The sequence below is a fragment of the Oryctolagus cuniculus genome, chromosome 18 (assembly GCF_051225735.1).
Source record: "Oryctolagus cuniculus isolate XC-2025 breed Fujian yellow rabbit chromosome 18, ASM5122573v1, whole genome shotgun sequence".
Lineage (NCBI taxonomy): Eukaryota > Metazoa > Chordata > Mammalia > Lagomorpha > Leporidae > Oryctolagus > Oryctolagus cuniculus.
In genome coordinates this window covers 19,269,375-19,285,546 of record NC_142884.1, presented here as the reverse complement: position 1 = coordinate 19,285,546, position 16,172 = coordinate 19,269,375, and the positions used below count along the sequence as shown (strand labels likewise).

Below are 16,172 nucleotides of genomic sequence, written 5' to 3'. Positions count from 1 at the left end.
TAGAAAGCCCATAAACTACATTATACTTAAAGTGACTCAGAATTTTTTTTTTTTTTTTTAATTTGACACGTAGAGTTACAGACAGTGAGAGAGAGAGACAGAGAGAAAGGTGTTCCTTCTGTTAGTTCACTCCCCAAATGGCTGTTACGGCCAGCGCTGCACCAATCCGAAGCCAGGAGCCAGGTGCTTCTCCTGGTCTCCCATGCGGGTGCAGGGCCCAAGCACTTGGGCCATCCTCCACTGCCCTCCCGGGCCACAGCAGAGAGCTGGACTAGAAGAGGAGCAGCCGAGACTAGAACTGGCGCCCATATGGGATGCCAGCGCCACAGGCAGAGGATTAACCTAGTGAGCCACAGTGCTGGCCCCTCAGAATATTTTTAAAAAGAAAAAAAAAAAGCATTTATTTTTAAGTAAGTATAAAAATGGAGAGACTGCCCAGCACCAAGGCTCACTTAGCTAATCCTCTGCCTGCGGCTCCGGTACCCCGGGTTCTAGAACCGGTTGCTCCTCTTCCAGTCCAGCTCTCTGCTGTGGCCCAGGAGGGCAGTGAAGTATAGCCCAAGTCCTTGGGTCTCTTCACCCGCATGGGAGATCGGGAGGAAGTACCCGGCTCCTGGCTTCGGATCGGCGCAACGCCGGCCGTAGCGGCCATTAGGGGAGTGAACCAACAGAAGGAAGACCTTTCTGTCTCTCACTGTCTATAACTCTGTCCAACTCTGCCTGGAAAAAAAAAATGGAGGGACCGTTGTTGTGGCATAGTGGGTAAAGTCATTGCCTGCAACCCCGGCATCCCATGTGAGTGCATGTTCATGTCCCAGCAGCTCTACTTCTGATCCAGGTCCCTGCTAATGGCCTGAGAAAAGCAGTGGAAGATGGCTGAAGTATTGGGGCCTCTGTCACTCACTTGGGACACTGGGATGAGTTCCTGGCTCCTGGCTTCCACCTGGCCCAGCCCTGGTCATTGGGGCCATTTGGGGAGTGAACTAGAGGATGGACGATCTCTCACTCCCACTTTCCATAACACTGACTTTATTTTTAAAGACTTTTTTATTTATTTGAGAGGTAGAGTTACAGAGAAAAAGGGTCTTCAATCCACTGGTTCACTCCCCAAATGGCCACAGCAGCCAAAACTGGGCTGATCTGAGGCCAGGAGCCAGGAGATTCTTCCAGGTCTCCCACATGGGTACAGGGGCCCGAGCACTTGGGCCATCCTCTGCTGCTTTCCCAGGTCACCAGAAGTGCAATAGCCAGGACTTGAACCAGTGCCCACATGGGATGCCGGCACCACAGGCAGAGGCTTAACCTACTATGCCATGGTGCTGGTCCCCAACTCCAACTTTCAAATAAATAATTTTTTTTTTTTTTGACAGGCAGAGTGGACAGTGAGAGAGACAGACAGAGAGAAAGGTCTTCCTTTGCCATTGGTTCACCCTCCAATGGCCGCCGTGGCCAGCGCGCTGCGGCCAGCGCACCGCGCTGATCCGATGGCAGGAGCCAGGTACTTATCCTAGTCTCCCATGGGGTGCAGGGCCCAAGCACTTGGGCCATCCTCCACTGCACTCCCGGGCCACAGCAGAGAGCTGGCCTGGAAGAGGGGCAACCGGGACAGAATCCGGCACCCCGACTGGGACTAGAACCCGGTGTGCCGGTGCCGCAAGGCTGAGGATTAGCCTAGTGAGCTGCGGCACCGGCCTCAAATAAATAATTTTTATGACACTAAAATGATAATATTAACAGTTCCAAAGTCAAAAAACCATATGATCATTTCTATAGACATCAGAAAGGAATCTGACAAAATTCAGAATTCATTCCTTTAACAAAAAGAAAAAGCACTTTAAGAAACAGGTATAGCTACTTCCTTAACATAACAAAAAATACATTTCCTAGGACTGGCATTATAGTATAGCACGTTATACCACTGCCTACCATGGGCAGAACTGCCTTTTGAATGCTGGTTCAAGTCCCAGTTGCTCCACTTCCAATCCAGCTCTCTGCTAATGAACCTGAGAGGGCAGTAGTACATGGCGCAAGTACTTGAGCCCCTGCATGCACATGGGAGACCTGGCTGTTCCAGGCTCCTGGCTTCGGCCTGCCCAAGCCCTGACCGTTGTAGCCATTTGGGAAGTGAACCAGCGATGAAAGATTACTATTTCTCTCAGTGTGTGTGTGTGTGTGTGTGTGTGTCCCTCTGAGTAACTTTGCCTTTCAAATAAGTAAAATATAATATTAAAATATTTTTTAAAAATACATTTCTGAGTCCAAAAGATAAATTTAACTTAGGAAACACCAGGAGCAAGGGAAGACTTTGGAATTTTTCTAAAATTTTATTTTGGTGGCCGGCGCCGCGGCTCACTAGGCTAATCCTCCGCCTAGCGGCGCCGGCACACCGGGTTCTAGTCCCGGTTGGGGCGCCGGATTCTGTCCCAGTTGCCCCTCTTCCAGGCCAGCTCTCTGCTGTGGCCAGGGAGTGCAGTGGAGGATGGCCCAGGTGCTTGGGCCCTGCACCCCATGGGAGACCAGGAAAAGCACATGGCTCCTGGCTCCTGCCATCGGATCAGCGTGGTGCGCCGGCCGCAGCACGCCGGCCGCAGCGGCCATTGGAGGGTGAACCAACGGCAAAAGGAAGACCTTTCTCTCTGTCTCTCTCTCTCACTGTCCACTCTGTCTGTCAAAAAAAAAAAAATTAAATTAAAAAAAAAATTTATTTTGGTGGTAGTTAACAAGACTCACATTTGTTAAAATTACTACAACTAGCCACTAAACAAGGTAAATTACAATGTACGTAAATTATATTAATGAACTAGACTTTAAAAGTATTTTAAAAGTCTAGTCATAAAAATATGTCAATCCTTATGGGTCCTGAAATTGACAGAGAAAGCTAGTACCACTTAAGACAAGTCTTACCCAGGGAGATGAAGTTCAACGTTATCACCCATGAGGCAGAGCTGGGAATATTTCTGATTATGTCAGTTTGGGTACACTGAATTTTGTCAAGGAATTTTTCCATTTCATTTGTCAAGTTTACTGGCACAAAGTTATCTGTAGCATTCTTATTAACTTTTTTTTTTTTTTTTTTCATTTTATTTGAAAGGCAGAGAGACAGAGATAAAGATCTTCCATCTCCTAGTTCACTTCCCAAACGCCTGCAACAGCCAAGCCTGAGCCAGACTGAAACCAGGAGCCTGGAATTCAATCTAGATCTCTCATGTGGCTATGCAGCCAGCACCTGCTTTCTCTCCTGGTGTACATCAGCTGGAGCTGCAAGCACAGCCAGGACTCAAAGCCAGGTACTGAGATATGGGAGGCAGGCATCTTAAGTGAAGCCTTAACTGCTGTGCCAAACACACATCTCCACTGTTTTGAATGGCTACAGAACATGAAGGAAAAAGCTTCCTTCATTCCTGGTATTAGCAATTTATGTTCCATTTTTTCCTTGATTAATCTACCTACGTATTACCACCTTGGTTGATCTTTTTCACTTTTAGCTTTATTACTTTCCCCTACTTCTTTTTTCTTTGCTTATTTCTGCTCTTATATTTGTCATCAGTTTTGTCTTCTGTAGAAAACTGTTCCTCTCTGTGAATTGGGAGAGAAACAGGAGAGACAAGACACTGAGTGTCATGCTAGAAGTCAACAGGAAGTTCCCTTGTCAGTCCGGACTTAAAAGATTTTGCTTTGCTTCAGGTCTCACCATTTTCCTCTACAGGCCTTGGGCTTTTGAAGAGAGATACCCAGTAGTACTTCTAGGGAACGCCTCCATCGTAGCCAGCTCAGCTGTTATCTGCAGGAATGATTTCCCCATTGCTTGCTCAGCTCTTACTCACCATGGCAGTATTTTCTTGTCCCTTCCCTCACAACCATCCCAGGTTCCTTTCCTTCGTCATCCAATAAAGTAACCAAGTTTGGATTAGAAATGGAAGGTCCTGCTGAAAAGAAAAATGTGACACAAAATTATAAACCTAGATGACCTTGGATTCAGATTTTATAGTTCACTAAAGGTCAAAATGGAACATATTATAAAGCCTGAGAGCAAAGAAATGCAAAGGGAAGTGGAGAATGCTTGTATCAGGGCAACCTCAAGACCACAAGGATAAACACTAGGTATTTAACAACAGGCCTTAACCTAAGTTAACTCAGAGGTTCTGCTGAGAGGCAATATTGTGTAGTGGTTGAGAACACAGAGTCTGTTTCAGATCGTCTGGCTTCAAATCCTGCCTCTGCTGCCATGCTACGTAAGTAAATTCTGAACCTTAGGGCCTAAGTATTCTAATCTGAAATGAGGACAGTAAAAGTATCTTCCTCATAGAGTTGTTGTGAGGATTAACTAATAATGTACAATGCTTAGAACAGTGTTTAAGCACAAATGTATATAATTATATGTTTATATACACATAATGTGTGTGTTATTTTTAATAATATGTGTTAGTTTTACTGTCACCAATTTTTGGAAAGGATAATAGGTTTTGAAAGACATTCTCAGGTCCTTTCTAGGATATTCATTCAATGTTAAATGTAAAATTCTTAGAGTTTAAGTGTCAACCACAAGCAGAACTGAGTATGTCTACTACAGGAAACAGAATGTGTTCACATAAGTTGTAAATAAACTTTGTGGAACCATCCCACACTATGTATATTCCATAGATTCACTTGATTTTTTTTAAAAGATTTATTTATTTATTTATTTGAAAGAGTTATATAGAGAGAAAAGAGGCAGAGAGAGAGAGAGAGAGAGAGAGAGAGATTTTCCAATCGCTAGTTCACTCTCCAATTGGCTGCAACAGCCGGAGCTGTGCCAATCCGAAGCCAGGAGCCAAGAGCTTCTTCTAGGTATCCCATGCGGGTGCAGGGGCCCAAGGACTCGGGCTATCTTCCACTGCTTTCCCAGGCCATAGCAGACAGCTGGACTGGAAGTGGAGCAGCTGGGTCTCGAACCAGCCCCTATATGGGATGCCAGTGCTTCAGGCCAGGGCATTAACCCGCTGCGTCACAGCACCGGTCCTGATTTTTTTTTTTTCTTTTAATGTAATTTTACTTTACAGAGACAGCTCCCATCCATTGGTTCACTCTCAAAATACCTAGAATAGTTAGGGCTGGGGGCCGGTGCCATGGCACACCAAGTTAATCCTCCGCCTGTGGCACCGGCATCCCATATGGGCACCTGGTTCTAGTCCCGGCTGTTCCTCTTCCAGTCCAGCTCTCTGTTGTGGCCTGGGAAAGCAGTGGATGGACCAAGTGCTTGGGCCCCTGTATCCGCATGGGAGACCAGGAGGAAGCTCCTGGCTCCTGGCTCCAGATTGGCATAACTCTGGTCGTTTCGACCATTTGGGGAATGAACCATCGGATGGAAGACCTTTCTCTCTGTCCCTCTCTCTCTCACTATCTGTAAATCTACCTGTCAAATAAATAAATGAGGGGAAAAAAAAAAAAAGAATAGTTAGGGCTGGGCTGGGGCCAGGAACTCAATCCAGGTTGCCTACATGGGTAGCAGAACCCCAACTGCTTGAGCCATCACTGCTGTCTCCAAAGGTGGGAAGCTGACGTCAGAAGCCCAACCTGGGAACTCAAGATGTGGGTCAGAGGCATCCTAACCGCTATGCTGAATGCCTACTCCTCCCCTGACTGTTGCTGAAGAAGCTCAGAAACCCCATGTCTAGGTATTTCCCTTTCAGGTGGATTCAAAAGGAATGAAGTATCTATGCCAACTTTGAGCTCAAACACAATATGCAATCTAGTTTCTTGGACAATGCTTCTGCCATACTCAAACAGCAACTCAGATACTGAGGAGACCAGGAATCAAAGACCCCTGGAGAAACTATCTAAGACCCCCTAGATGGGGAAGATTAGGTGTTAAATGGAGATGCTTATTTCCAACCAAAGTTTAAACAGATAGTTAGGAAACACAGAGTAAAAATTTACCTAGTTTTCAAAATATAGTCCTGAAACTGACAGAGAAAGCTAGTATCGCTTAAGACAAATCTTACCCAGGGAGATGAAGTTGCTGTAGTTCTCCCACATTACATCCCTATATAAGTCCCTCTGAGCAGAGTCCAGGAATTCCCATTCTTCTTGTGAGAAGTCTATGGCCACATCCCTGAACGTCACTGGTCCCTAAAAAATGAACTCTGTATTACTTGGGAAAATAAATTAAATATTTTTAAAATGGGAAGAGAGGGACTGAGGATTGCATTGCAGAGAATGGGTCACAAGCATGCAAATAGTATAGGGCTGAAAATATATAACATAAGTAGGGGACAGTAAGAAAATTAATAACTCTGAAGCAGGCTGCCTACATGTGCTTGAATAGGCCTGTGGTGCAGAGAAGATTAAACTTTTATTCAAACATATCTAGAAATGAATAAAATAACCAAAAGAATTCCAGTGAAATGAAACAGTGCAAATAAGATATCTTCATATTGGGGCCAGCACTGTGGCTCAGCAGGTTAAAGCCTGGCCTGCAGCACCAGCATCCCATATGAGTGCTGGTTTGAGTCTCAGTTGCTCCACTTCCAATCCAGCTCCTTGCTGGTGTACCTGGGAAAGCAGAAGACGGCCTGAGTACTTGGGCCCCTGTACCCACATGGGAGACCCAGAAAAAGCTCCTGGCTCCCAGTTTTGGATCAGTTCATCTCTGGTCATTGTAGCCATTTGGGGAGTGAAACAGCAGATGTAAGACCTCTCTCTCTCTCTCTACCTCTCTCTATAACTCTTCCAAATAAGTAAAATAAATCTTTTTAAAAATAAGATATCTGAGGTTGGCACTGTGGTGTAGCGGGAAAAGCCAACGCCTGCAGTGCCAGCATCCCACATGGGTGCCAGTTTGAGTCTCGGCTTCCACTCTGCCATGGCCTGGGAAAGCAGAAGATGACCCAAGCCCTAGGGCCCTGCACCCACGTGGGAGCCCCAGAAGAAGCACTTGGCTCTTGGCTTTGGATCGGCACAGCTCCGCCGTTGCAGCCAATTGGGTAGTGAACCAGCAGATGAAAGACCTCCCTCCCTCCCTCCCTCTCTCTGCCTCTCTTTCTCTCTAACTCTGCCTTTCAAATAAATCTTTTTAAAAAAAAATTTTAAAAAAACTTCATATTATGTGGCTACATCATAAATTCTTTTATTTAGCTTCCATTTGCTGGTTCATTTCCCAAATGCCTGCAACAGGCGGGGCTAGATCCAGAACTCAATTTAGTCTCTTACATGAATGTGACAGACCCGGATACTCTAGTTATCATCTGCTGCCTCCCAGGATAAGCATCAGCAGGAATCTGGAATTCAGGATAAGCATCAGCAGAAATGGAACCAGGACATGTACCAAGCCATTCCAATATGGCACATGGGAATCTCAAGTGGCATCTTAATTATTTGCCAAACACTTGCCCAATCTGTCATAAATTCTTTTTTTTTTTTTTACAGGCAGAGTTAGACAGTGAGAGAGACAGAGAGAAAGGTCTTCCTTTGCCGTTGGTTCACCCTCCAATGGCCGCCGCGGCCGGCGCACCGCACTGATCCGAAGCCAGGAGCCAGGTGCTTATCCTGGTCTCCCCTGCGGGTGCAGGGCCCAAGCACTTGGGCCATCCTCCACTGCACTCCCGGGCCACAGCAGAGAGCTGGCCTGGAAGAGGGGCAACCGGGACAGAATCCGGCACCCCGACCGGGGCTAGAACCTGGTGTGCCGGCGCCACAGGCAGAGGATTAGCCTATTGAGCCGAGACGCCGGCTCATAAATTCTTAATATAAGATCTTCTACCCTCTTTCCCTTTAATGGTCATAAAAAAAAAAGAATCAAAATCTCTCCAAAAAATAAAAAACATTTCACATTATGCAGGACCACACAGAGTTGCACTCAGAAACAGAGTGAACAACAAGGGGCTAAAGAACGCAAGCTTTGTATTAATAAGAAGGTGAGGTTCCTATTGGATGCAATTGGTTTGCTTGAGTAATTTCATAGGTGAAAAAGGAGACGAAACTCACTTCCTCCTGGTTGAAACCAGGACAGGTATGAATGGTTCTGCTGACAAACAGACTAGACATCCTGTAGGATGCCAGGGAGAGGAGAGCTTCAGGCCAGGGCGATAACCCACTGCGCCACAGCACCGACCCCATAAATAACACATCTTAATACAGCATTCAAAAGAGTTTCTAAAAATGTCACACATGTAGTAAGGACATAAATATTTCCTATATAAAACTAGACTGGGGATGGCACTGTGGTGTAACAGGTAAAGCAATGGCCTGTGGTGCTGGCATCCCATATGGGCACTGGTTCAAGTCCCTGCTGCTCCATTTAGAACTAGCTCCCTGCTAGTGCACCTGAGAAAGCAGAAGATGACCCAAGTACTTGGGCCCCTGTCACCTGTGCAGGAGACCCAGAAGCAGCTCCTGACTCCTGGATTCAGACTGGCCTAGTTCCAGCTGTTGCAGCCATTTGAGGAGTGAATCAGTGGAGGGAAGATCTCTAACTCTGCCTTTCAAGTGAATAAATCTTTCAAAAAAAAAAAAACCACTAGACCAAAAATCACTGTATTGAAAGAAATATGCTTTTTGTGGGTGTTTTTAACATTTTATTTATTTTTATTTAATTTTATTTGAAAGGCAAAAAGAGGAAGCAGAGACAGGTTTTCTACCTGCTGGTTCACTCCCTAGCCCACAGCACTGAGGGCTGGGCTAGGCAGAAGTCAGTAGCCTGGAATTCAATCTCAGTCTCCCATGTAGGTAGCAGAGACCCAACTATTAGAGCAATCACCTGCTGCCTCCCAGGGTTCACATTAGCAGGAGGCTGGAATCAGGACAGGAGCCAGGACTTGAACCCAGGTACTCCGTATGGGACACAGGCAACCCACATGGCATCTTTTTCTTTTTTAAAAAAGATGTATTTATTTATTTGAAAGTCAGAGTTACACAGAGAGAGGCAGAGAGAGAGAGAGAGAGAAAGTCTTCCATCCGATGGTTCACTCCCCAATTGGCTGCAGTGGTCGGAGCTGCGCCGATCTGAAGCCAAGGGCTTCTTCCGGATCTCCCACGCAGGTACAGGGGCCCAAAGACTTGGACCATCTTCCACTGCTTTCCCAGGCCATAGCAGAGAGCTGGAATGGAAGTAGAGCAGCTGGGTCTTGATCCAGCGCCCATATGGGATGCCGGCACCGAAGGCAGTGGTTTTTCCTGCTACACAACAGCACTGGCCCCTCACGTGGCATCTTAACAGCTGAGCCAAACACCTGCCCCAAGTTTAAATACTACAATCAAAAGTTGTCCCATTGGAAAATGGTAACCAGTGGGACACTCTGAAGAGAATACATGCATTTTTTCACAGGCATTTCAATTCTGCTCTCAACAGAAGACTTTGCAGAGGCGATGTTCAACATTAATGGAGGAAGGAAAGGGCAGAAAGAGCCAATACTGGCCTCTCAGTCCTCAGTGCTCCAGAATGAGAGGAACTACAGCAGGTTCTTGGATGGCAATGTGCAAAACAGGAAGCTTCAGGGAATAAATATGTATATATGATCTAAATGACAATATTTCAAAATGCAGATAGAAACATTAACTTACATGGGCCATGGTTTCAGAACTGCAAGAACTGTTCAGTCCTTTTCGAGATTTCTCTTAGGAAACCGCAGAGTCCAGACAAGCCAGAACTGGAAGAAGAAAAAGAAGCCATAAAACCAGAGGTACACCAGAGCTCCCAAACCGACTCACATTAATAAAGTCACTTTTCTTTTCCACTCCTGCTTCCCTCATCACTATATGCATATCTAACTCATACTTAAACTCTAGGCATATATAGCACAGAAATCCAAGTCCTGACGAAATCCAGCTGAGCAATGACGGACTTGGCATAGAAGCCCAGATACACCTGCAGGAGGATTTCTGACCAGATCTCCATCTGGCTATGTGGATGTGGCCCTGACACTGGATTGCTCAAATTTGTCTTGACACTGAACTGAGCAGACTTGTCTTCTTCTCTTCCCTCTAGTACAGCTTCACAGGGCTGAAAAAAGGCCATACCATCCCAACAGAGCCTCCTTTGAGCTCCTGGGATTTTCCCTGAACTTCCAAAACACAAAGACTAAAAAGCCACAAAGATTCTAACTGGCAGCCCCTGCCATTATAATACGCTGCACTGCTCTTTCCCCAGCCAAGACAACCCACCACTCCAGATTCCTAATCAGGACCTCTCAAACCACAACATTCTTTAACTCCCTTCCCCTCCCCTCCCCTCCCCTCCTCCCCCCTCCTCTTCATTTTAAGTTGTATTTATTTACTTGAAAGGCAGAATTACAGAGAGGCAGAGGGGGGAGAGAGAGAAAGAGGTCTTCCAACCACTGGTTCACTCCTCAGTTGGCCACAACAGCCAGAGCTGATCTGAAGCCAGGAGCCAGGAGCCTCCTCCAGGTCTCCCACGTGGGTGCAGGGGCCCAAGGACTTGGGCCATCCTCCACTGCTTTCCCAGGCCACAGCAGAGAGCTGGATTGGAAGCAGAACAGCTGGTACTCGAACTGGTGCCCATACAGGATGATGGTAACGCAGGCGTCAGCCCTACCTGCTACACCACAGCACCAGCCCTCACTTTTTCTGATCTATAAAAGACCGGTGGAGAATTGCTCAGAATCACCACATAGCAACAAATAGCTAAGGTTTATTAAGTACTTACGAAATACTAGGAACCGTTCTAAGAGCTTCACACATAATTATAAAGTGACGCTCAAGCAAGTAAGGGAAATAACCTGCCAGATGGATATGCGCATACAGGTACCAGCAAGGGGGCTGCAAATCAATTTAATGGACAAGAACTTTAAGAAGTAAGCAGGAGGGGCCGGTGCTGCAGCACAGCAGGTTAACATCTCATATGGGTGCCAGAGGGAGACCTAGCTGTTCCACTTCCGATCCAGCTCTCTGCTATGGCCTGGGAAACCGTGGAGGACCTGAGTCCTTGGGCCCCTGCACCCACGTGGGACACCCGGAAGAAGATCCTGACTCCTGGCTTCGGATCAGCGCAGCTCTGGCCGTTGCATCCATCTGGTGAGTGAACCAGTGGATGGAAGACCTCTCTCTGTCTCTCTCTCTCTCTCTCTCTCTGTCTCTCTGCCTCTCCTCTCCTCTGTGTAACTTTTTTTTTTTTTTTAAGATTTATTTATTGGCCGGTGCCACGGCTCACTAGGCTAATCCTCCGCCTTGCGGCGTCGGCACACCGGGTTCTAGTCCCAGTTGCCCCTCTTCCAGGCCAGCTCTCTGCTGTGGCCAGGGAGTGCAGTGGAGCCCATGGGAGACCAGGATAAGCACCTGGCTCCTGCTATCTGATCAGCGCGGTGCGCCAGCCGCGGCAGCCATTGGAGGGTGAACCAATGGCAAAGGAAGACCTTTCTCTCTGTCTCTCTCTCTCTGTCCACTCTGCCTGTCCAAAAAAAAAAAAAAAAAAAAAGGTAAACAAAATCACAAACCTTTATCTAGACTAAGAAAACTCACATAAATAAAATCACAAATTTAAATGGAGACATTATAACTGAAAGCACAGAAATATAAAGCATCCTAAGAGACGATGATCTACAACTATATGCCAACGAAGCGTATAACCTGGAAGAAGAAATGGATAAATCCCTCAATATATAAAACATACCTAGACTGAATTACAAAGAAATAGAAAATCTAAACAGACCAATAACAAATAATGAGATTCAGTAATAAAGTCTCCAATAAAAAAAAAACAAACTGACTTCACCACTGAATTCTACCAAACATTTAAAGATGAACATCAATTCTTCTTAAAATTTTCCAAAAAACTGAAGAGGGAAGACTTCAACTACATTTTAAGGCATCACCCTGTTATCAAAGCTAGAGAAACTACTATAAAAGAAAAGAAATTTATAGGCCAAAATCCCTGATAGACATAGATACAGAATTCCTCAACAAAATAGAAAACTGAATTCAATAGCACATTAAACAGATAATTCAACACGATCAGGTGGAATTCATCCTAGGAATACAAGAATGGTTCAACATATGAAAGTCAATAAATGCAATATATCACATCAACAGAACTGAAGGACAAAAACCACGTGATCATATCAACAGATACAGAAAAAGCACTGGAAAAATTCAACATGCTTTCCTAATAAAAACTCTTAAAATTAGATACAGAAGAAATCTATCTCAATACAAAAAAGGCCACATTTGACAATCCCACAACTAACATCATACTCAACAAGGGAAAACTGGAAACTTTTGCTTTAAGATCTGGAACAAGACAAGGATGACCTCTCTTTTCACTTCTATTCAACACAGTACTATAATTCCAAGCGAAAGCAATTAGACAACAAAAAGAAGTAAAGACAGCCATGAAAAGGATGCCTTCCTGACACAGAGAGAATGATAATTTATACACAGAAAACTAAAGACAACGCTGGTGTTGTGGTGCAGCGGGTTGGGCTGCCACCTGCACCAGATTAAGTCCCGGCTACTCACTTCTGAACCAGCTTCTGATTAATGCACCTAGGAAAGCAGAAGACTGTGCAAGCACTCGGGCCCCTGCCACCCACACAGAAGACCTGAATGGGGTTCCTGCTCCTGACAGGGGCCTGGCCCAGCCCCAGCTATTACAGTCATTTAAGGAGTCAATCAGCAGATAATCGATTTTCTCTCTCTCTCTCTCTCTCCTGGTCCTCCCTCTCTATAACTCTGCCTCTTGAACATATAATTTTTTTTTTTTCTTTTTACAGGCAGAGTTAGACAGTGAGAGAGACAGAGAGAAAGGTCTTCCTTCCACTGGTTCACTCCCCAAATAGCTGCTATGGCCGGCACACTGCGCCGATCCAAAGCCAGGAGCCAGGTGCTTCCTCCTGGTCTCCCAGGCGGGTGCAGGGCCCAAGCACTTGGGACATCCTCCACTGTACTCCCGGGCCACAGCAGAGAGCCGGACTGGAAGAGAGGCAACCGGAACAGAACCGGTGCCCCAATCGGGACTAGAACCCGAAGTGCTGGCGCCACAGTCGGAGGATTAGCTTAGCTGGCCTCAAACATGTAATTAAAAAAAAAAAAAAAACCCTAAAGACTCCACTAAAAACCTGTTATATCTAATAAGTGAATTTACTAAAGTTGTAGGATTTAATAAACATGTAAAAATCAGTAGCATTCTTATTCACTAACAGTGAACTATCTGAAAAAGAAATTAAGAAATAATCCTATTAATAATAGCTATAAAAAACAAAGTTATTCAGGGAAAAATTTAACCAAATGTGAAAAAATTTCTACACTGACAACCAAAAACATTGATGAAGACACAAATGAAGATATGCCCTGTGTTAGTGAATTAGAAGAAGAGTTAAAATGTCCATACTACTCAAAGTGATCCACACATTCACTGTAATCCATATCAAAATACTAATGACATTCTTAACAGAAATAGAAAAAAAAATTTGTCTGGAACCACAAAACACCCTTAACTGCCAAAGCGATCTTGAGCAAAACGAAAACAAAGCTACAGGGGTGGGCATTTGGTGCAACCATTAAGACACTGCTTGGGATCCCACATCCCATGTCAGAGTACCTGGGTTCAAGTCCTGGCTCTGCTTCTGAGTCCAGCTTCCTACTAATGTGCAACAGGTGATGGCTCAAGCTTACGAGTCCCTGTTACCTACATGGGAGACCCAGAGAAAGTTGGGGACTCCTACCTTCATCCTGATCCAGCCCTGGCTATTGCAAACATTTCGGTAGTGAACCAGCAGATAGAAGCTCTTTGTCTATTTCTGTCTCTGTCTCAAATTGGTGAATATATAACTAATTTTTAAAAATGAGGGTCAGCATTGCAGAACAGTGGGTAAAGCTGCCACCTGTGGTGCTGGCATCCCATATGGGCACAGGCTCATGTCCTGGATGCTCCACTTGCAATCCAGCTTCCTGCTAATGGCCTGGGAAAGCAGTGGAAGATGGCCCTAGTGTTTGGGCCCCTGCACCCATGTAGGAGACCTGAAGAAGCTGCTGGCTGCTGGCTCCTGGCTTCAGCCTGGCTCAGCCCTGGCTGTTCCAGCCATCTGGGGAGTGAACCAGCAGATGGAGGGTATCTGTCTTGATCTCATTCTGTGGCTCTTTCAAGTAAATAAATCAATCTTTGAAAAAAATAAAAGACAAAGCTTCAGGCATCATACTGCCTGACTGCAAAATATGCTGAAAGGCTATAGCTGGGGTTTGAGTCCTGGCTCTGTTTCTGATTCCAGTTTCCTACTACTGCACACTCTAGGTGGCAGTAGCAGGTAACAGCTCCAATACTTGAGTTCCTGCCACCCCCACCCATGTGGAAGACCTAGACTGAGTTCCCAGCTCCTGGGTTTGGTTTTGCCCAGCCCTAACTGTTGTGGGCATTTGGGTAATGAACCACCATATGAAAGACCTCTCTCTTTCTCTCTCTCTTTCTCTCTGTCTCAAGTTAAATTGTCTCTGTTTAAGTCTCTAACTTTCAAATAAAGTAAAAAATAAGTAAAAATTGTTAAACACTACTATAGTAATGAAAACAGCATGGTATTTATACAAAATAAGTCAACCAAAGGCACAGAACAGAGAGCCCAGATATAAACCAATATATTTATGGTCAACTGATTTTTGACAAAGGTGACAAAAACACACAATCAGTAAAAGACTGTCTCTTCAATAAACAAAGCTGGGATAACCAGATATCTACATGCAGAAGAATGAAACTGGACCACATTAAAAAATCTCGCACCACATTAAAAAATCAACTACAGGGCCGGTGTTGTAGCGGGTAAAGCCGCTACCTGCATTACCAGCATCCATGTGGGTACCGGTTTAAGTCCTGACTATTCCACTTCGTTCCAGCTCTGGGAAAGCAGGTGGCCGGGCTGGCACTGCGACTCACTAGGCTAATCCTTTGCCTGCAGCGCCGGCACCCCAAGTTCTAGTCCCGGTTGGGGCGCTGGATTCTGTCCCGGTTGCTCCTCTTCCAGTCCAGCTCTCTGCTGTGGCCCGGGAAGGCAGTGGAGGATGGCCCAAGTGCTTGGGCCCTGCACCCGCATGGGAGACCAGGAGGAAGCACCTGGCTCCTGGCTTCGGATCGGCGCACGCACCTGCCGTGGCAATCATTTGGGGGGTGAACCAACAGAAGGAAAACCTTTCTAACTCTGCCTGTCAAAAAAAAAAAAAAAAAAAAAAGATGGCCCAGATCCTTGGGCTTCGGATTAGTACAGCTCCAGCCGTTATGGCCATTTGGGGAGTGAACCAGTGAATGGAAGGCATCTCTTTCCCTCCTTCCCTCTCTCCCTCAAGTCTGCCTTTAAGTAAATAAACCAATCTAAAAAAAAAAATCATAATGAAAAGAACCAACAGAATAAAGACAACCTAACAGGACAGAGGATTTGCCAACTATACATCTGGTAAGCAGTTACTGTCCAAAGTATATAAGGAACTTAAACAACTCAATAGCAAGAAAACAAATAATTCAATTTAAAATAGGCAAAGTAAGGCCGGCACTGTGGCACAGAAACTTAAGTATCCGTCTGAAGTATCGACACCCCATATGGGCGTCGGTTCAAGTCCCAGCTGCTCTACTTCTGGTCCAGCTGCCTACTTACTCACCTGAGAAAGTGGTGAAAGACGGCCCAAGTGCTCGGGCCTCTGCACATATGTGGGAGACCCAGAAGCTCGTGGGCTTCAGCCTGGCCCAGCCCTGGCCACTGCAGCCATTTGAGAAATGAACCAGCAGATGTAAGATTATCTTTTTCTTTCTCTCCAACCCCCCAACCCTCCTCCATATCACTTCCTTTCAAATAAATAAATCTTTAAAAATAAAAATATGGGCAAAGGATCTCAATGAACATTTCTCAAAAGAAGACATACAAAAGATGAAGAGGTACATACAAATTGCTCAACATCACTATTCATCAAGAAAACATAAAGGGACCGGCGTTGTGGCACAGCAGGTTAACACCCTGGCCTGAAGCGCCGGCATCCCATATGGGCGCCAGTTCAAGAGCCGGCTGTTCCACTTCCGAATCAGCTCTCTGCTATGGCCTGGGAAAGCAGTAGAAGATGGCCCAAGTCCTTGGGCCCCTGCACCAGTGTGGAAGACCCGGAAGAAGTTCCTAGCTTGCTCACTTGCTCGCTCGCTCTCTCTCTCTGCCTCTTCTCTGTGTAACTCTTTCAAATAAATAAATACAGCTTTAGAAAAAAAAAAAAAAACT

The 16,172-nt window shown here is 45.6% G+C and overlaps 1 protein-coding gene across 17 annotated transcripts in view; it reads right to left on the bottom strand.

Moving 5' to 3' along the window:
* The window catches only part of ZFP14 (ZFP14 zinc finger protein), a 29,968-nt gene that overhangs the window by 7,488 nt on the left and 6,308 nt on the right, over positions 1-16,172 (bottom strand). For 8 of the 17 annotated variants that reach the window (XR_007919986.3, XR_007919987.3, XR_011383951.1 and 5 more), the window contains exons 2-4: positions 9,538-9,623; positions 5,982-6,108; positions 3,825-3,926 (exon numbers count right to left, since the gene is read on the bottom strand). Coding sequence is in view for 8 of the 17 variants with exons in the window: in XM_017342420.4 (XP_017197909.1) it covers positions 3,825-3,926; positions 5,982-6,108; positions 9,538-9,546 (238 nt within the window). In the remaining 9 variants the exon portion in view is untranslated. The remainder of the gene's footprint in view (positions 1-3,824; positions 3,927-5,981; positions 6,109-9,537; positions 9,624-16,172) is intronic. The other 9 variants (XR_011383954.2, XR_011383955.1, XM_017342421.4 and 6 more) reach the window with 3 other exon arrangements.